Genomic DNA, 20,898 nt, shown 5'->3' on the forward strand with positions numbered 1-20,898 from the left:
TATCAAGGAATTACTGTTAAGTTGGGTGATGGCCCGTGGGTTCATTATACTATTCTCTATGCTTTTCTTTAAAGCTTTTCTAATTACATTTATTTTTTAATTAGTACATAGAAATAAACATTATAATTATTGAAGTAGGTAACATGACATTTTGATGCATGTATACACTATGTAAAGTTTAAATCAGGTTAAATATATCTACCTCCTCAAACATCATTTATGGTAAAACTTTCACAATCTTTTCTTCTAGTATTCTGAAATGTACAGTATGTTATGGTTGCCTATAGTCCCCTACTATTCTCTCTGCTCTTATTTGAAAGTTTCCATGATAAAAATACTAAAAATAATTTTTAAATTAAGATATAACTTCAAATATTTAAAGGATTTCTATGTAGAAAAGAATTCAATTTTATAGAGGAAATCATGTGGAGGAAAATTTGGAGTCAATACAAGGATGAACTAGACAACAGAAGAACATATAGCCTTGAAAGAGAGTGACTCATGCTAGGAAATACTGGTGTAGAGGCCTCATAACTACTCGTCAGGGCCACAGTAAAGAAAATTACACCAATGAGTGAGAAACTAGACTAACAGCCTTCCAAGGTTTCTTCTAACACTAAGATTCTACTAAGATTCCATTGATCAATGAATCTGATTGGTGCACATCTCCCAAACACATCAGAGCCTATTACTCTCCAGTCCTATCAGATATCATACTACTTGTTTAAGATTTTACATTGACTTGTTCATAATTTTTGCATATATTTGTTAAGTCCTTTTCTTAAGACTTTCAAAAATCACAATCATGCCTTACACCTGTTAGACTCTTTTAGTCCTCGCACAATGTCCTGTACATACTGGGACATCAAAATGCCTTTTTGAAGGCTCCTTTCAAATCAGTCTCATAACATTGTGCCTCTTCTTTGCCACTCACGTCAATGTCTTACCTATCACTGCAAAATCACTGAGCATACCTGCACCACATTCGTGTACCCTGACCTAGACCTAGAGGAGGGCTCTGTGCATACCTAAAAATATGAATAAAGAAAGCCTTCCCATATCGTGAGGCTGTAAACTTTCCAAGTGATGTTGATTCATTCTGATAATCAAATTATGACTGTGGAAGACTGGGCTTTAATCACTGGAAATATCATTATTCTAACTGCCTGGCTTGTACATACTCCTTACCCAGGTGGCTGCCACCACCATGAACAAACATGGAGCCAACTGAAAAATGATTCATTTCTCCCCATCACATCTTTTCCACCCTGGTAGTCTTTCCTCCCCAGGTATTCATTGTCTTTATACCACCTCTGACAGACTACATGAGAATTAGGGGGTGTGTGGGGGTAAAACACTACAAAATGCCAGACACCTCACCAGACACTTTACCTTGTCAAATCATTTAATTCTTATGATTGGAGTAAGCATTATCTACATTTTTCAGATGGGGAATCTGATATTCAAAAGTTTAGTTATTTGCCCAAACTTCTAAATGATAACCTTGGGATGTGAAACCAGATCTACCTGGCTACAAAATCTATACATTTTACAAGGAAAACAACAACATCACTTTTCTTACACAAGTCTTGAAATAACACAACCTACAGGGAACAACTTCAGTTGAGAAGGATTACTGTCACAATGGCCCTATGACCATCTTCACCTCCAAGCTCTAAAAGCTTTCTCATTCCTATAAATTAAACTCTAAAAGTCCAACATCAACAAATACCATGAGGGGGAGGTAAGTCCTAAAATGCTTAGATAAGCTTCTAGGCAGATTAAATGTCTTGTTTGGATCATGATTTTCTTTAGAAAGGTCAGCCTTAAGTGACTCTTTCTAAGAAACAGATCTAACCTAATTCCTTTCATTCTTAAAACTTTCTAAGGATCCCCAATATTAATGGTCTAATGCTACTTTGGCTCATGACTTCCTTTAAGATTTGCTGGCCTCTCCAACAGACCATTCCCCTCCAACTTCACACTTTATACAACACCAACTATTCACCTTCTCCTGGCCTCCCCAAATATCCTTTTCTTCATGTTTCCATTTCTCTGAACACATTTCTTCTGACTGCCAGCTTCCCCCACCATCCTCCACCCCAGCCTGACTAATCAACAACAAACCACATGTCACACTCCTGTTTGCCCTTTGCCTGTGCTTCAAACACATCTCAACTACTTTCTGACCTTATTGATCACCCTTCCAACCATAATAAATGCATTTATGGACAATAATGTTCTACCATCAAATAAATACCTCTGTTTCTGCCATTATCTTACTGTGTTTCAAGAACGAAAGGTTCTGAGGGGAAGAACCAAGTTTTTACAGGTGTACAAATGTCCAGCCTTGGTAGACAGCAAATCTTCCTCATATGCTAAACTAAGTAGCCATTAAGTCACACCCCTATGGCTTTTGTTTTAGGAGCTATCTACTCAAAGGGTCAGGAATCTTTTTCATAAAGACATTTTAAGTTCTTCACTTCATGACCAGAAGCCACTTAAAAACTAATAAATAATCAACATTCTAATTGAAGAAACTATGTCAAACTTACCATCTTAGTGAAATAAAGCAAGTATGAATATAACAAGGAAAGCATGTTGTCCAAAAGGGTGGCATCTGCTGGCTCTTCCACCTTTATCTCCTTTAGTTTTTCTTCTGTATCAGCATCATCAACAGGAGTACCTTCTGTTATAAGTAGCTCTAAAATTGAAAGGGGAAATGGCTATTTTATTTTATGCTATAGAATAAGAATTGTCTCTCTTCAGTTTCAATATTCATCGAGTGTTTCACTAAATATATGAGTCACAGTGCCTGGAATATGTGGCTCTCCTAAAGACAATTAACACAGAGAAAAAAACTTCAACATCCTAATTAGAGCTGTCAGACCCTTCAATTATAAAATGAACAATCTCCAGTCTACTCTCCACTACTTCCATGGCCATACAACTGCTACCAGAACAATATTTACTAAAGGAAAATTTTTAAAACCAGAGATATATAGACAGGGTCACATTCAACAAACATGGATTTAGTGCTGGTGAAACTTTGTGTTAAAAATTTTAGGAAAGCTGAAAGAGAGGGAGTCTTGGTTTGCAGATTTACAGGTGGAATGAGCCAAGGCTTAACACAGCATCTGGCACCTGGCAGAGATACTCAACAACTATTTATTGAGTGGACAGATGACAGCTATTTAAAAAGAACACAGTAATACCAAGAGAGACTAAAGAGAATTGGGTACAGACCTGCATTGAGGCTCTGTGAATGAGGTAGAATTCCAGTTAGACCTGAGAGCTTGTAGGGGTGGAATTTCAGTATGAGTTACATGAGCCTGGAGTATGTTTGATTAAACAGCTAGGAGTCCAACATGCAGTTATTAAGAAGTTGGACCAGTTGGGCTGGGGATGTGGCTCAAGCGGTAATGCGCTCGTCTGGCCGTGCGGCCAGGGTTCGATCCTCAGCACCACATACAAAAAAAAAAAAAAAAAAAGATGTTGTGTCCGCCGATTCCATTCACCACTATTTTTTTAAGCTTTTGCCTACTTTTTAAATTTTTTTTTAATTTTTGATGGACCTTTATTTTATTTATTTGTATGCAGTGCTGAGAATCAAACCCAGTGCCTCACATGTTAGACAAGCACTCTACTACTGAGCTACAACCCCAGGCCCTCCATTCACTATTGGTCTATGAATTTGACTGCTGGTGAAGTCTGCCCATTGGCTCAGCATCTCAGCACCTGAGACACATTAAATGACATTTGGGAAGATTTTACCTATAAAGGTGATTGACATCATTTTGTGGTGGAACCTAAAAGGGCAGGGAAATAATTCATGCTTAATTTTGTAAGCCAAGTTTTCCCTAATCTTGAAAGTTTTGGAGCATGAAAATAACAAATCTTAATGATGCGTTATTCATTTTCAGAACCTTATGGAGTTAAACACAGTTCATAAGTCAGTAGTGTTCATATATGGATGCAATGTCTTCTGGAAAATGGGAGAACTGATATGTTATTCCTTCCCAAATTAACTGAATCCCCCCCTGCTATGAGTTCTCCTACACTCTGTGTGCAGATGTGGGGGGTCAGGATCAGTGCTGCTAAGCCCTGCACTGGTGCAGGATAATGCTATAGCTATACTTACAGACCAGAACCTTTAAAAATACAAAATACAGTAATTATGGCTTCATAGCACCATACTGGATGGATAAAATAAAACAATTAGTCTTCATCTAATTTACTGATAAAATGAGAGTGAGCAACACAAAAGTAGAATGCTGTTGATGCCATTATTGGGGATTTTTTAAAAAAATTGTTTCTCATCTCCCACTGGATACTGTGCACTATGATGAAGTATTCATAAGTGTCAGTCTAAAATGGATTGCAGTTCTGTACTGTTTCCTGTAAGTATATAGTATAAAGATCTGGACCATTGACTGCATTTGAAAAAGTTTAATTACCATGTCCAGGAAGCAAGTCAAAACAGGACTTGAGGTATATTACATTCCATTTAGAAGAAAGGAAAAAAACACAGAATTTATGAGACTATGAACAGTGATTCTCAAGCTAACTTGTACCAGGCCAGACTTTCCTGGAAGGCCTGCTAAACACAGAATGTGGGTCCCACCCCCAGAGTTTCTGGTGCTGTTGGTCTGGTTGAAAATTAGTTTTAGAGCATAAGGCCTTTGAAGAATAATATTTTAGTTGTAAATGGTTTACACAAGCTAGTCATAGCTAAACATTTGCTTTTAGGTGAGTTACAGTCTCTGGCCTATTTTTGATTTCTAGTCATCTTTATTCTTTATTTTCTCTCACTTAAGAGATTTTTTTTTTGAACTCACATGTACCTAGATGACTCTCTGCTCTATTTTGTACCTTTGGCAACAAATATCCTTGAAAGCCTTCATTATGATAATGCCTCTACTTTGTAGAGAAAAATTGACAAGCTTTACCTGGGTCTACTTTCTCAGTATTTGGGATCTGAGACACTTCTAAGACACCCATGTCCTCAGTCACAGGTTGACTCAAGAGGCTGGGCTCTTCAGGATGGTTCATATTTAAATGATGACTCAGGAGGCGAGGCTCTTCATGAAGATTTCTATTAAGATTATTTGTGTTCTCTTTAGGAAAATCATCTTCATGGGGTAGCTGCATCTCTACAGGGGAGAAGAATGCATTGAGCCAGCTGTATGACACTATCTACCCCCACTTAAGCCCAATGATCAGCACTCCCCCTCAGCACACAGCTCCAGAAACCTCAACACTGCCCTCCATGTCCTGGCATGCGCCCATGAGAACAACTGGGCAAGGATATGGGAGGGTTAATTGTTTTCATCCCATTTAAAGGATGACTAAACTATACAGTCAAATTTATAAAGAAGCCTTTAATCCAAAGTATTTTATAAACAAATACATTTATGATAGAGGCTTCAATAACTTACCTTCCCTTGGCAAACCAACATACAGCCACATGAATAAATGTGCAGAAGAGAATTCTGGTCCAGAACAAAAATGTGAAATGTCTATTCTGCTCAGAAATAACAGGAACTCTTTCATTTACAAGTGTGCTGGTCTCACCGAGCCAGTATAGAGAAGGGAATTCCGTAAGTCTAGCTTGCTAATGTGCCTTTCAAATATGTTCAAAGTAACCTAGGAGCCAAATGGTGAACCTATCTCCTTCCTGAACTCAGGACATAGACCAATAGGATCCAGAGCAAAGATTATCTCTTTACAGCTTCATATTCTACCCTGAACATTCACTTGTACTTTGCATTCTTATCCAAAATATATCTGCTTTGATTAAATGTACAACTGTTTTCTTCCCCAAATTATCAGGTAAAAATAGCATTCTTGGGAAGTAAATTTTTCCAATGGCTTTATGTCCTTCTGAAATTGTTATCATATACTCTCAGTTGAAATATTTCATTTTGAAAAACAATAGATAGAGATGATCAAATATGAAACCAGGAAACAGAAAGCTTTCATCAGGATATTGGCTCATTGTCAGTTTGTCGAATATTTAATTGAAAGGCTTCTATGTGTCAAGCACTACATTATAAGGCTTGTCATCCTGGTTCCATCCTTGATTAATATGCATGCAAGGACCTTAGAACCCAGTGGAGTAAAACCAGAATAAGTGACCTCTCCCCCAAGAGACTGGAAATAGCATGGTATCCACAAAAAATAAATGCTGGGGAGGGGAATTCAGGCAAGCTATCCATTAAAAGTTATTCTAGGGCTAGGGTTGAGTGACAGAGCACTTGCCTAGTGCAGGTGAGGCACTGGGTTCGATCCTCAGCACCACATAAAAAGAGATTAAATTATAAAAAAAAAAAAAAAAGTTATGCTAGTCACTCCACACCCACATGATCTAGTACAGATATTTTATGATTAAGAAATTATGTTTAATAAAGCCCTTTTATAATTTTAACATAAAATCTGTACTGTTAACAGGTCTACTTTTGTGCATTAGTTTCTCATTTATATCTTTCTCTTTAGCTTTTTATAAAATTTCTCTTTGAACATGCTAACCAATCCCAACTGTCCTAAAGGAAAAAAAGAATAAGCAATGTCCTTTCATGCTCTAGCCCCAAAGAATGAATAAAGGAACATATGGGGCTCCTGAGTCAGCCTTCTTTCTCCTTTAGGCACATGGAAACTGAACAGAACTTTACAATAATACACAAAACACCTGGATGGAACAACTCCTTTTCTCCAGCTCAAGCCGCAGGCAGTTATTTACCTTCAGCTTTAGCCCAGATTTCCTCTAGAGGCGGCGCTGTTATCAATGGAGCAGTCTCCTCCACTGTGGAGTGCTTGTACCTCACAAAATAGATCAAGTATTGGATATCATCCAGCACGGCAGCCTCTTCAAATATGTTACTTTCCTTTATTCCTATGTCTCTAATATCATTCACACGATTATCAAGCATTTGCTCTGCTACGCTCAAAATGTGTGACTCAGAGGCACGGAAGACCTTATCTAGAACTTTTTCCACATTATAGGGCAGGCTCTCCTGCTGTGCCGACTTCAGCTTTAATGACATTTCCTGCAACATGGCTTCCAGTTCTTGGCCATCAAAGTACTTCAGGAAGCGTTGCAAGGACTTTTGTTCTGTAAAGAAGCTGCGGATTATGGGCAAGTCTTCCTCCTGATCGCAAAGCTCTGGCTTTAGGGCTATATGTGGACTCTGTGGAAGTATATCATCTTCAAGGTCTGCAGAAGCAGGACCCTGGCTTTCTGTGTCTGTGATATGCCCTATGTCCTCAAGGTCCTCTTTTGAGATTTCTTTTCCAGTAGCCTTTTCTGTAGACCCTGAAGTGTTCAGATGTTCCTTAGGGTTGTCTTTTTCAAGATCGTCAGAATCTTTATCCTGAAATACTTCACTTATCCCTGAAGTCTGAGTGTTTTCCTCATCACTTCCATCAAAGAGTCCCTGGGCTTCCTCATCTGCCAGAGGACTTTCCTCCTTTCCCATTTCCATATCACCTCGTTCCTTGTTCATCATGTCTACCCTTTTGGCTGTGGTTTCACTTTTCTTAAAAATCTCCCAAATTATACTCGTTTCTTGTTTGTTTTCTTTGGTTTCTAGATCAGGATTGATAGTCTCTAAAATTGCTTTCTCAAGAACGTGCTGGTTAACATTCTGAATCCCAGAATGTTTTTCTTTTGACTGTTTTGCACTTACAGCATTTTCATCCTCCAGTAGCTCTTCAGGGGGATAATAATCCTCCTCTACTGCTGCTGGCCTTTTGGTATGGAGACCCGGTACTTCTACCTCGTCAGTTTGCTCTGTTTTTTTAATTTCCTGTGTCCCCTGTGTTGCCTTATGCTGAATCAATTCTTCAGCCGAGGACTGCTCTTTACCCTCGTCCTTGGAAAGCCCTATCTTCTCATTTACATGACTAACTGTAACAATCACATCTCTTTCTTGTTGCCAAGAAAGATTTTTTCCGGGACTGGGGACCTCTTCTTCCGGTTCTCTTAACAAACCAATTCCATCTGGAGAGGAGAATCCAGATTGATTTTCAGTTTTCAGAACTAGTCCCTCTTTAATTTCCTGAGGTTGATGCTCCACTGAGTCTATGTGCAGGGTTGGTGTACTTACTGAACCTGGCTCCTCCATTCCATCTTTGGATGCATCATTTTGATTATCTCCCAGGAATGTTGCAATACCCAAAGATTCTGGTGGTTTACTCTGTTCTTGGGTCATCAGACTCCCTACAGCTTTATGTAGAGATTTATTCTCTAAGCTATCTTCCAAAATCTTCTCTCCAGGTGAAGAGAGTTCTTCATTCACTTCTTTTGAGATATGGATAACTGCTTCTTTTAGGTCATTCTCGTTGTTTTCAAAGGCTGATTTTAATGTGTCCTTGCCCTTTTCAACAGCTGGCAATGAGCTGAGCTTATTGCTTTGGGGAGAAGTATATGCAATCATCCCTTCTATCTTCTCATCCTCTAATTCTGAAACATCTTGCATCAGGTGCTTCTTAGGCTCCTGAACATCTGTCTCTTTTCCTTTAATATGAAGTTCGATGTCCACTTTTGGCTCTTCATCATTATATGTCTTAGAGGTTTCCACAAAAAGACCATATTTTGCACTTTCAGGATAAATATAATCTGTTGCTGCTTGTGGTTTCTTCTGTTTTCTGTCTGGAACTAAAGCTTCCTCATCTTCTTTTTCTTCTTCTGAATAAGAATTCCACAAATCCATCATATCTGTTTTCTCATCACCACCTGTGCCAATATATAAAGTATCCTCCAAGGTTGTCAGTATATTTTTATCATCCTTGATGCCTGGGGGCAGAGTTACCTCAACCTTATCTTCTTCATTTGAATTTTGCTCTTCACCTATTGAATATTTCTTCACTCCAAACTCCACTGAGAATTTCATGCCTTCTTCACTTATAAAGGTTAGTAATGGGAGCTCCCCAAAGCTTTCCTCATTCTCCTCTTCTTCCTTATCAAATGCATAATAATCAGCATCCAATTCCTCATCATCAAAATCTTCGTCTAATGAAGTCACCAGTCTGGTCGTCTCATAATCAGACACAAGTGCATCAGCAGTATAGCCAAATTTGGTTTTCAAGTCTAATGTCATTTCTTTTTTCAAAAGTGTATAAGCATTAGTCTTCTGTTCGTTTGAGACCTGAGAACTGTTGCTGGTTTTGTTGTTTTCACTTTCTTGCACTTTCAATTCATCTTGTAGTATTTCTTCAAAGGGTTCAAATGAAGTTTGTTCACCTTGAGCATTATCTGTTTGACTATCTGCATGAGGATGGTTCTTCTGAGCCAGAAATTGTTCCTCAAGATCCATAGTGTTTTCTGAGAATGCACTTTCAATTTGCTCAGAGTTTGCTACTACTGGTTTAGGTTCAGGTTCAACATCCTGGGACACTTCAGGAAATTGTTCCACTTTTTCTATAGCTTTCTCAGAATCTTCATCTGCAGAATCATACAATTCCAAAAATCCTAGAAGTTCTTCTACACTATAATTATCAAAATCATGTCTTCCACCATCAAAACAGACTAAATCTGTCTCCTGTAAGGAAAAGGAAAACATTAGTGTGTCAATAACAAAGTGTCACAAAAGCAAACTCATCCATGCTCCCAAATTCAGGATTGGTTCTAAAGAATCTTTGGGGTCAACCAGATTACCCTCCTCCAACCCCCATTGGCTAACTCCTTCTATGGCTGAGTAAATCTGTCTTTTTCTAGACTACAGTGTTAGAAAGTCTATTCTTTCTTTCTTTCTTTTTTTAACATGGGTCATATTCTTTAAAAAGCATAATGAGTAAAAATGGTGACAATTTGGTTTCCAACAGCCTGACTCTTGGGTCTCTCTCAATTTGCTCTGAGCATAAGTAGGGAAAGGCAAGGTATCACTTGTAGGATCCTCCAGCTCTAAAATCTACACCTATGTTTCAGGAATTTAATTCTTAATCATTTGCTCAGGAGAAGCTGGAAGATCCTGCAGCATTGAGAAAGATGAATCAGTTTTAAAGTATCTTACTGAGATACAAGTACATTTAATGGAATAAAGAATGATATTAAGGAGGCTCCTCACATTATTATTACCACAAGAACAAACTGAAAACAAGATTCAACAAGTTATACACCTTCCTCTTCATCAGGGTTTCACAGTCACTAAGACCTCTCTCAGGACTATCTATATATTTATTTAGTCTTCCTTCTTGCCACTAGTAAGCAAATTGACATATAAATGGAGCCATAGTATGAATGGAATTTTTTTTAAAAATTTCCATCTCCTAATTAAATCTTCATAATATTCTGTGGGGGTTCTGGGGGTGGGGGAGGCAGTTCAATGTAGTAGGGATGATTGATTTCCTCTCCCCATCACATGCATTTCTAAGCCATGAGGGATGCATGTAATGGGAAACATAATGAAAAGGCAGAGTTCAAAACAAATGAGTTCTCTGTAATCAGTGAACTGCTGTCACAGCTTAAATCCCAAGAACTAACTCTCTTTACCAACAATGAAATCCAACAAGCAACAGAAGTGATTTTATGGCCCCTGAGATTATGAAGAAATTTTAGGAACAGCAACAACAAACAGGATGACTTTATCCATTCACCCCATCTAATCTAAGAACTATCCTAGCCTAGCAGCTTGCATATTCTACAGCCACTACAAAGAGCTGCCCAAAGATGTTTCAATGTTGGTGGGCATCAATTACTACACAATTTAAAACTCTAGAAAATAATCAGCTGAAGTGAGAATTCTAGAACACGAAATCCTTTCAGTCACAAAATCAATTTAAGTCAGAGCACAATACAGGAATGCTGTATAAAGGAAGCAGTTGGGGCCTTAAAAGATCTGAGACTGAACATCACCTGAAACGCTCAGGTCCCCTTTTCCAAATCTATAACATGACTACGATCCCATATATGACTAAGAATAAGAAAACCTTTGTAAGTACGTATTTCTAGCCTAGTATAAAAGTTAGAGTTTATTAATTTAACCTAAATATACTTAAAATGTCTAATAACTATCCAATGAGTAGTTTTCAAGTTGGAATACCTCCTTTTGCCTGTAAAATGAAATTATTTACCTCTTAAATTTAATAGCCAAGTACAAATATATTACATTATTTATTTTTCACACATAAAACAGAAGAGAAAAGCCCTATAGTTGAGTAAACAGCCTTCTATAAGAATATCTGTTTCAATATATTAGAAAAGTCTCAGATTATAATATAATCACCCTTGAATGCCTTTCAAACTTTTTTTATAGATAGTCTGATTTCAAATGAAAATCTGATACACAAATGTTATAAACACATTATAAAACTTTCAGAAGCAGTTAACTGAATATAATGGGTGGATTTATAAGCCAGTTTACAATTGAGAACAAAAAAGAAATCCATAACTTACAACTGTTGAAATTTGTAGCTCTTCTTTAGTATATTCACGAACTACCTTGATGAAATCTTTTGGAAAATATCGAAAAATATGGCCAACCTATAGTGCAAAGGAGACAAATATAAAATAAATTCTGTACAAGGAATATAAATAAGAGATTCTCAGAAGTGGCAGGAAATATACACATAATAGATAGGTATATGGTATAACCAAGAAAGAAAGTTGCTATAACAATTACACTGAGATTATTATTCCAAATAAAAATTAAGTACAGAACTGTTAAAACAACATTTCCAACCACTGAAGTTTTCTTTTTTACATTTAGCTTAATTCTCAACACAGATCATATAAAGTTAAGACTTCTGAAGTAAATAAAAGATCTGCATAGGAGATTATTATATATTATATGGTTAAAACTATATAAATCAAAGCTGGTTATAAATGCAATTCCAAATAACCTGTAGCAAGAATTTACCTGTACATTTTGTAGCATTGCTCATAAACCAATATTTATGTCTTTCTTAACCAATACACAACAGTCATGAAAATTAATAAGTAAAAACCATACAAAATCTCTAAAATGTATTACCACTATAGCAAATGTATTGATAGTATATGCTTTCCTAGCTTTTTCCAAATCTACTTTTACAAGTACTTGGGGAGAAAATAATATTCAATATAATGCATACTAAACCACATATCAAGCTTCAGTTTCACCCAAAATAAATCCTCTGCAGAAAAGAACCCCATTTATTTTCAGCACCAACAGCTAAATTATATGAAGTTACATAAAGTGTACAAAAGGTATATAAAGTTCCCCTTGAGAAAGATACTCTTATTACTAACTACTGACTAAAAGGAACAGAAGATTCTTGCCAATAATTAAAGGAAACTGATAGGCAAATCAAACGCCCAAAAAAGAAAATTAAAAAAGGCATCTTATCACTAACTCTAAAATATCCCCATTCATGAATGTTCTTGTTATATCTAGAAACCATCTGAGAGCCAGTATTAGTGGTAGAATACTGCCATGAAGATTAGATAAGATGGAGCAATTAAAAGCTTCATCACTGGCAGATAGAGTCTGAGACTCTAGAAAACCAACAACATTGCAGAATGAAAACTAAAAACTCAAAAGGAGAATCATTTTGAAAACTAAAGAGTTTTTAATTTCCTAAGTATAACATTCATGACATGAGAGGCGAGTCTGAGGGGAAATACACTTTTCCCTTCTGATGAAAATTCTATTAAGGTTAAATTTGGAAAAGGAAAAAAAAAACAGAGATGTATGGAGAAAGGAAACACATTTATCTCTTCTTATTCTGTGTCAATTGAGACCATAGATTATATAAAGCTCCATAATTACACACTGGGTGGTATCCCATTTCTTGTGATATGAAAAAAAAAATGATGCAGAATCATGGAGGCTCATGACTGGAAATAATTTTTATACCTAATTTTTCATCCATACATCATCCCTGCCGAGGTGCTGCTGATTTGATTTGTGGGTGGGGAGCAAAGAACTGCCACAAGAGAACAAATTCTGCATAAGCTACTATCAGAACAAATGTACTTAAGTGCCACTGCCCTGAAAGGAAATATTCAAAAGGAAGATGGATTAGACAGGGGTCCTTTCCTAATGGAGTTTTTCACTTTATAGGGAACTAAGATAAAACACAACCTGACTGAAGGCAAAGAAGACAAATGAATGCCACAGGAGCAATGCAAAGAAAGTGCCACCCAAACACTCATCAGTCGGCAAAGATCCTTTCTGGTCAGGTGCTGAAAGCAGGGCTCCTCAGGAAGACAGGATGAGTGCTGCCACCCAGAATGGCAAGAGTCCTAGGGATGAACATAGTTAACAGGCTACAATGTGACAGGAGAAAATGTAAATCAAGCCCATTTATCCAAAAGTTCAAAGAAGGGGAGAAAGACGACTACTGTATGAAAAATGCCACTTAGGTACATGGAAAAACAGTTCCAAGTTTAAAGATTACGAATCCTATTTGGTATACTTGAAAGAAACAATAGATGGTTCTTTATATGGAGTACTGCAACTGGGACTCTGTCCAAATATAAAGTTTGTACCTAAAGGCACCAAGTTTCAAGATCATTCCCTAAGAATCAGAAATGGCAACAAAATGAAACTAGTTTTCCCATAGGGATTACTCTTATTTTCTGCTGTGTGGTATTTTATTTAGGGTGAGAACTTTCAGGGATGCAACCCGGAATGTCTCTAAACTGGAACATTCCTACAGTCATCAAAGACCCTTGCTACTATTTTAAGTAAACAATCCACATATCACATTTAAATGAAAAGGACAATACTCATAAGTCTCTCAATGAGGTCACTCCTAGTGAATCTCCCCATTTAAAATATCAAAGCATGATATAAACAATGTCATGTCTTTCATCAGAAGATCCATACAACTGGCTAGAAGTAGAACCCCTGGGGGAACCTTCAGGCATAGATTATAGGAAAAGCAGGAAATGGATGACCCAGAAGTTGCAAAAAAGAAAAAAAAAGCACATAATGAACATAATATTCTGCTTTTTTAGAGTAAAAACTGCACAAATGATTAGGTAAAATACACAAAAAAATCAACTTTAAATATGCATGCCTGAGTTACTATCTCAGACTTAATTTACAGGATTAACTCTAATGTCCTTGAATCCTTCCTTTTTGAAGCAACAAAGCTAAGAATTGTCAGGTTTTCACCATGACAACCTTTATGATGTGTAGAGCCTTCTGGAACTTGATGTGAGGGGTAGCAACCACAACCAGTTCAGTTCTGTTTCAGAAAGTCTACTGACTTTCTATGCTGTGCCAGGCCTAAGGCATGTTAGGAGCACAAGGCCTGGCAGAGAGGTTAGGTTAACTCTACAAAGACCCCAAGAAATCAGTCATTTAAATCTACACTGCTGAAAAACCCATCAAAAGTAAGAATATAACACCTGTCAAACTTTTACTTACACTTCTGGCCCAAAGTTCTGGTGATACCTCTGCCAGTTTATAGTAGACATATACAGGGTCACCTTTTTTAAAATTCACAAAACGACAATCTGGGCCTCTGAAATCTTCAAGAGCTTCACCTCGGTACATTAACACTGTATATGAACATTGAAAAAAGAAAAACAAACATTAGAATTTGATTTTTCACAATCCACATTGACCCATCAGGAAATATGAATCCCACTATGAACAAAAATCAAGTTTTTCCAGTACTGGAATCACTTTTAATTCACCTGCTCAAAGTATCTAAAATTCTTCAAGATTTTATTGCTATAAAATACAATATTCCCTGCAATTAGACAAGGGAAAAGGAAGCTTCTCTATTTTTCTCTGTGCTGAGAAATAAAAAGCAATGTGGCTACCACCAATCATGGCTGGTTTCAGTGAAACTCTTGGTTCTTGCAGGCCTCAATTTTTTTCTGATTCATAATCATAAAAAGCTTCATTTTGCAAATATGTAAATCCAAGTGTAGACACGGACAGGCTTAAGTATGGCTTCATGCAGAGGTAATAGGGAGGGAAGAGGGAAGAATATCCAGGAACCCCCAAGGGGTTAATTAACTTGAACTAACCGCTAAAAGATATTACCTTTAAGTGGCTGCAAGTGCTACCATGCAGCCATAAACACTGTCAATTTCATTTGCAGCAGAGTTGCTGTCTCTGTGTTCAGGATCTGGGTAAATTACCAGGAAATGTATTTTCTCTGAGCAAATATTGTTGACTATATCCAACATTAAGATTGTTTCAAAACATCCTCATTCGTATTTTTTTTTTAATAAACAAAATCAAAAGTGGGTATCCTGTCTGACAAGGAACAAGTTTAACCATGAGAAAAGGTCAGGCAATACCTTCATGCTTAAAATGCAGGACTAGAATCACAATTGATCTAGAAACTGGTAGAAGCAACATTTTTCTTTTGGTTGACCAAATACACAGTTTCTGATTTAAGATGAAATGGACAATAGATGTATGTACAAAGAAGAAATGGAAATAACACTTTTTCTAAAGGCCAATTAGCAGTAAAATACACAAGAATGTGTGTTTTATAAAAATATATGTCTGAGGAACAAACACAGATTTGGAGAGGGTAACTTGTTATTTTGAAGCTAAAATAGGACTATTTTCAAAACTGTCAGCATCCTAATTCATATATAATTAAGAGGCCAACTTGAAGGTGAGAGACACTTTAAGGTGGGGAATTCTCATCACAAGTGGAAATGGCAATGTTTCTCTTGTTCCCCCTTAGGTCATAGAGGATTTACAAATCAGTAATATATTAGGTGACAACATAATGCATACTATGGAGCACCTATTTAGTTATTTTTTTTTTTTGGAGCACTTATTTGGAAGGCACACAAGGACACCTGACATACACACCTCACTACTTCCTACAACACAACACAGACCCACCTGTTGTGTTTGGTCACATCTGTTTGGACACAGGCCATTTCTCAAGTTATGTTACCCCACTGAACCTTACCAACACCATGTCTTAGTACCGAGGAAGCATCAGTGATGAGATTGTCCAGGTAGCCCACGTAGGATAGCGCTTGATAGCCAAGAATAGCAAACATTCTACCATGCTGGAAGCCTGATTTTGTTCACCCAAAACTGAAAGGAAATATCATGGCAGCTGCTTTGCTTTTCTGAGTGTTTATTTACTCCAGCCTTAGGGTTACCTCTAGGAACTGCTTAACATATATTGGAGACATCTTTTTTCTTTATTGGAGTGGAACAAACAATTCAAATTATAAAATTTGTTTTTGGTAACACCAATTTAGGCATAAAGAGCTCAATGGTAAACTTCTTGGCCTTTTTAGCATGAATATTTTAAAATATGTACTGCTTACAATTTATGGACAACACGGTCATCAAGTTACAAGGTTACTAGAAACCAAGCGGGAGGCCATAAGAAGTATTCTGGGCCAGTAAATATATAGAGGAAAGAGGTTCCAACAACACTAGCGACTGAGTCTAAAACTGAATTGGCTTATAAAAATCTTGGAGTATTTATTATTGTTATTGCAACAAACCTCTTCATCTGAATCTGAATGGCTACATCCTCCCCACCGCCCACCTCCAATCCAGGACTGGGAAGCAATTCTGTCTGCTTCCTGCGCACAGAAAAGGCTGCAGTTCCCAGGTGGCCAGTGCAGATCCTTGGCCTCTTTCAAAAGCAAAAGATTACTGGCCCACCTGCTACCCTACCTCAAATATGAAGGGAGGCTTCTATGCACAGAAATGACAGGATTGAAGCAGAGTCGGGGCCGAGACCTCGGAACACAATGCGTGCCTGGACTCAGTGCTCTTCCCAAGCCTAAACTCTAGTCCCTGTTAAAAGGCAAAACCAGCCCAATCCCCAGTGCAGCAAAAGGACAAAGGGGCCAGTGAGCCTTTCGCAAGGAGCCCCACCATCAACCTGCCGCTGGGATTAGGGCCACCGAGCCCTGGAGAGCATCTGCCCTGATACTGCACCGGCCCAGGTCCCTGTGGCGGGGGCAGAAAAGCGCTCTGCTACAGCGTGGGGAGCCCCAGGCGCGTGGCGCGCAACCCTGTCACCCACTGAGATCCTAGCCGAATCCTGGAAGGCAATAAACTGAGAGCTGTCCCTGGGGAATCCTGTTTCCCAAACCGCCTCAATCAGTAGAGAAAAATAAAACGCTGGCAACAAGTGGGAGTCGAAGCCCCCGCAACCCGAGCAGGCTGGCCGGGGTGCCAGCAGAGTCGGAGGGGACACACTCAGGGTCCCGAGGCTCTTGTCACTCCTGTGCCCCACCCATCGTCCTGCGACCCCCTAGCCCAGCCTGCGGGGCTGGGGACTGGGGGGGATCGGAGCCCCATGCAGCCCCGAAGAGCCACCGCGGAGACCCCGGGCCGCCCGCCCGCCTGCGCACTCACTGCTGCATTCATCGTCTGCACAGAATTTGTGCTTCCAGAAGCGCTGGCCGGTGCTCGGGTCCAGTTGGCCCAGCACTCGCCAGGTGGGACAGAGCACGAACAGCCAGAAGAGCAGCCCCGGTGCTGCAGCCATGTTGTGGTCACATCGGGGAGCCGGTGACGCTGTGGAGTAGGCTGCTGCGGGCGTCGGGGCTCAGGGGGCGGGTGGGTAGCGAGGCGCGGAGGGGCGGTGCCCGGGAAGGCCTCAGCCTTTCCCGGTTGACACGTCAGCAGGGATATATGGGGGTCGATGCACTGGCTCTACTGGGGAACGCACGGAGCCAGAGCTCCCCGTCCTTCTCTAGTGGAGACCTTCTCCTCAACTGAAGACCTTCTCCTCTAGTCGCTGCCATGGCAACTAGGGACTCTCTTTCTCGTCCAATCACCTGCCTTTGCTTCTGTGCCCTCAGAAGCCACCCTCTGCGTGATTCCATTTGTCACCCACCCATCCCCCGCCACTCCGCCAACTGGTCCTTTCTGGCTTTCCTCAACGTCTCATTTCTGGTCCATCCTGAACTAGCCTACTCCACTTCACCATCACTCCCATCCCCCATTCCAGGTCTGGTACCTCCTTTTCTGAACTACCAAATCCCACCCATGACTTGTGAGAGCTAGTCTATGGTTCCAAGCTCCCTCCCCTTCAAACTCCTAGAGGTTCCTTGAAGCCCCACCCCAAGATCCCTCTGATTAGGAAAGGGGAAAGTGGGAAAGTTAATGGAACTGTGAGTGAGGGTGTAAATTGGAGACTATGGCCTGCTTTTTTTAAGGCGGGGACAAGTGAGGGCAGAGAGATGGACAGTAGTCTTCAGGCTAAGATCTTGAGATTCTTATCTTTATCCATAAGGGAAGAAATCATTTAATTCAACAGCATATTTTTAACTTTCATTTTGTGCTACCATTCTTGCCAGATGCTGGACAAAGCCCTAGCATGGTGTGGGAGTGGATGAAAATCAAAAGACAAGATATCTGGTCCTGGTCCAAAAAAGTCCACAACTTAGTGGGAACCAACTGTCAAAACCGAGTGTCAGAGAAGAAAGCTATTAGCTAACATTTCTTGAACACTTTCTTTATCTCCAGTTGTTATTCTGAAGGTTTTATACATATCAATTCATTTAATCTTCATAACAATAGTACCTTACAGTAGTAGTAGGTCCTATTCCAATCCTTATTTTAGAGTAAATTGAGGCAGTCACACATCCAGTGAGTAATGGAGCTAAGTTTCAAACCCAAGGAGTAGACTCCATTTCATCACAACCCATCAACTAACAAGCAAATGTTGTACTTTCTGACAAAAGGAGCAAAATCTGATTTAAATCATAATATAGCTGAATTACTGATATGTACAGTTAAGAGGGGGAAAGGCACAAGCTAGCCAGCCCAAGGAAGAGTGTCTGCAATGCTCCCATCCATGGTGGAGCCATTCTCATTTGTCTGTGACCAAGGGCTTGTTACTATAGTCTCTGCTAAAGTTATTCATCAACCTGCAACAATGAACCCATCAGTTGTTTCCCCAAATTAACTGAATCTTTAAAACTTAGAGAAAAGAATGTAGTCCACCATGTTCATAATGTTAAATAAAGAAAACAATGGAAAAAAGGTGTGCACAAACATTTGTCTACAGGGGCCATGAGAAGTCCCCGTTGGTCCAGTGTACTTCTGTGCTTTCTGGAGAACCAGTGGATCATAGAGAGGAACTGAGTCATTCTTCATTTCTTTTCTACCATGTATTTATTATGTTATAAAATGTATCTAGTAGGCATCTCTAACAACATGTTGAAAACTGAACTCATTTTTCTCTCAAAATCTGCTCCTTTCAGTCTTCCCTATCTCAGAAATAAGAATGACAATTTAATTCCCATTATCCAGGTGCTCAAAGCCCAAAACTTACAAACCATCTTTGATCTCTTTTCTCTCACATTCCAACTCCAGTCCATTAGACAATATTATGTCTTTATTTTTATAATTTTATTGAGATATAGTTGACCTACAGTAAATTCCAAATGTTTAAGGTGTACAATTTGATAAGTTTTGACATGAATATACCCATGAGACTATCACCAAAATCAAAAGAGTCTTTCATCCTTCTTTGTAATCCCTCCCCTCTCCTTTTATGGCTGTCTCCAAACATCTCCTGTCATTATAGATTGTTTTGCATTTTCTAGAATTTGATATAAATTATACAGCATTTTATTTATTTATTTTTCTGACTTCCTTCTTTCCAAATAAGCATTTGAAACAGGCCCAGAATCTGACCACTCCTCTGCATCTGCTAAGCCAATATACAGGCTAAACCCACATCATAAGTTACCTGAATGATTTCCATAGCCTTCTTCTGTCCTTGCTTCTGCCCTCATTTTCCCCCAATATGTATTGTCCTGATGGCAACTAGAGTGATATTTTTAAATATAAATTTGATTGTCTCTCTCTCTCTTCAAAATCTTCCTGTAGCTTCCATTTCCAAATAAAAGGCAATGAATTTAGCCAGGCCTGGTTGTACTCATCTGTAATCCCAGAAGCTCAGGAGGCTGTCAGGAGGATCCTGAGTTCAAAGCCAGCCTCAGAAATGTAGTGATTCCCTAAGCAACTCTGTGAGACCCTATCTCTAAATAAAATATTTTAAAAAAGACTGTGGGTGTTGCTCAGTGTTTAAGTGCCTCTGGGGGTTCAATCTCTGGTATCAGGAAAAAAAAAGGAAAAAAAATCCACGACTTTATTATGGACTGCCCTGCCTTATTATGGACTGCTCTTAATCAATGTGACTCCCCTCATCCTTTTCTCCCCATTTCCTAACATTCTTCTCTTGCTCTGTTAGTTCCATTTAAATACACCAAGCCCACCCCTGCTTCAGAGCATTTACACTTGCAACTTTGCCTCAACCTTAACTCCCCAAATCATCTGACTAGCTAACTACCCCCTCACTTTATCATGTCTTTGTAACAGTGGCATTTCATGTGATAAAGGCCTTCCCTGGCCACCCTACACAAAATAGAGCCTCTTGCCATGACTATCAAGCCCATCACCCTGCCTTTCTTTCTCTTCAGACTTGCCTTACCACTTTAGACTTCTCTTACTACTTGCCTTACATTTGTTTATCTACTTGACTGCTCCAACCCAACCTCAAACACAATTTCCAACACGAGCAGGAAATTAGTTGTTTTGTTCACTACTGTTACATCAGTGACTAGGGAAATGCCTAGAATGTATGAGAGAGTTAACAAATGATTTGTTGGATAAACTCATGGTTCCAATGATATTATAAATATACTACACTATTAACCTAAACACATATATTAACTATTAAGCCCCCATATATAAATAGTACTGAGAGGACATAAGCTATGGGAACAAGGCATTTAAGGCATTTATCCCAATTTACTCCCTGGAAAGAATTTTTCAGGCCACATTCAGAGAAGGGAAACTCAAATAGAAAATCTCCTGAGTTGAAGAGATGGATTTTAAAGTCTGAAGAGACCGATGCAGCTAGAAGTCACAGATCAGAGTAAAGGAGAGAGTAGAGAACTGCAGAGGGAGAGAGAGTGTGTACATGTACTAGCTCTCTAGACATCTA

At 38.9% G+C, this 20,898-nt stretch overlaps 1 protein-coding gene across 1 annotated transcript in view; it reads right to left on the reverse strand.

Annotated features, from left to right (window-relative positions):
* LOC143388425 (transport and Golgi organization protein 1 homolog) overlaps positions 1–17,424 on the reverse strand; it is a 40,325-nt gene extending 22,901 nt beyond the window's left edge. The window contains exons 1-6 of the mRNA XM_077108198.1: positions 17,292–17,424; positions 14,355–14,488; positions 11,393–11,479; positions 6,740–9,539; positions 4,950–5,153; positions 2,556–2,704 (exon numbers count right to left, since the gene is read on the reverse strand). Coding sequence (XP_076964313.1) covers positions 2,556–2,704; positions 4,950–5,153; positions 6,740–9,539; positions 11,393–11,479; positions 14,355–14,488; positions 17,292–17,424 — 3,507 coding nt within the window. The remainder of the gene's footprint in view (positions 1–2,555; positions 2,705–4,949; positions 5,154–6,739; positions 9,540–11,392; positions 11,480–14,354; positions 14,489–17,291) is intronic.
* Positions 17,425–20,898: the final 3,474 nt, after the last annotated feature.

The sequence above is a fragment of the Callospermophilus lateralis genome, unplaced genomic scaffold, assembly GCF_048772815.1.
Source record: "Callospermophilus lateralis isolate mCalLat2 unplaced genomic scaffold, mCalLat2.hap1 Scaffold_193, whole genome shotgun sequence".
Lineage (NCBI taxonomy): Eukaryota > Metazoa > Chordata > Mammalia > Rodentia > Sciuridae > Callospermophilus > Callospermophilus lateralis.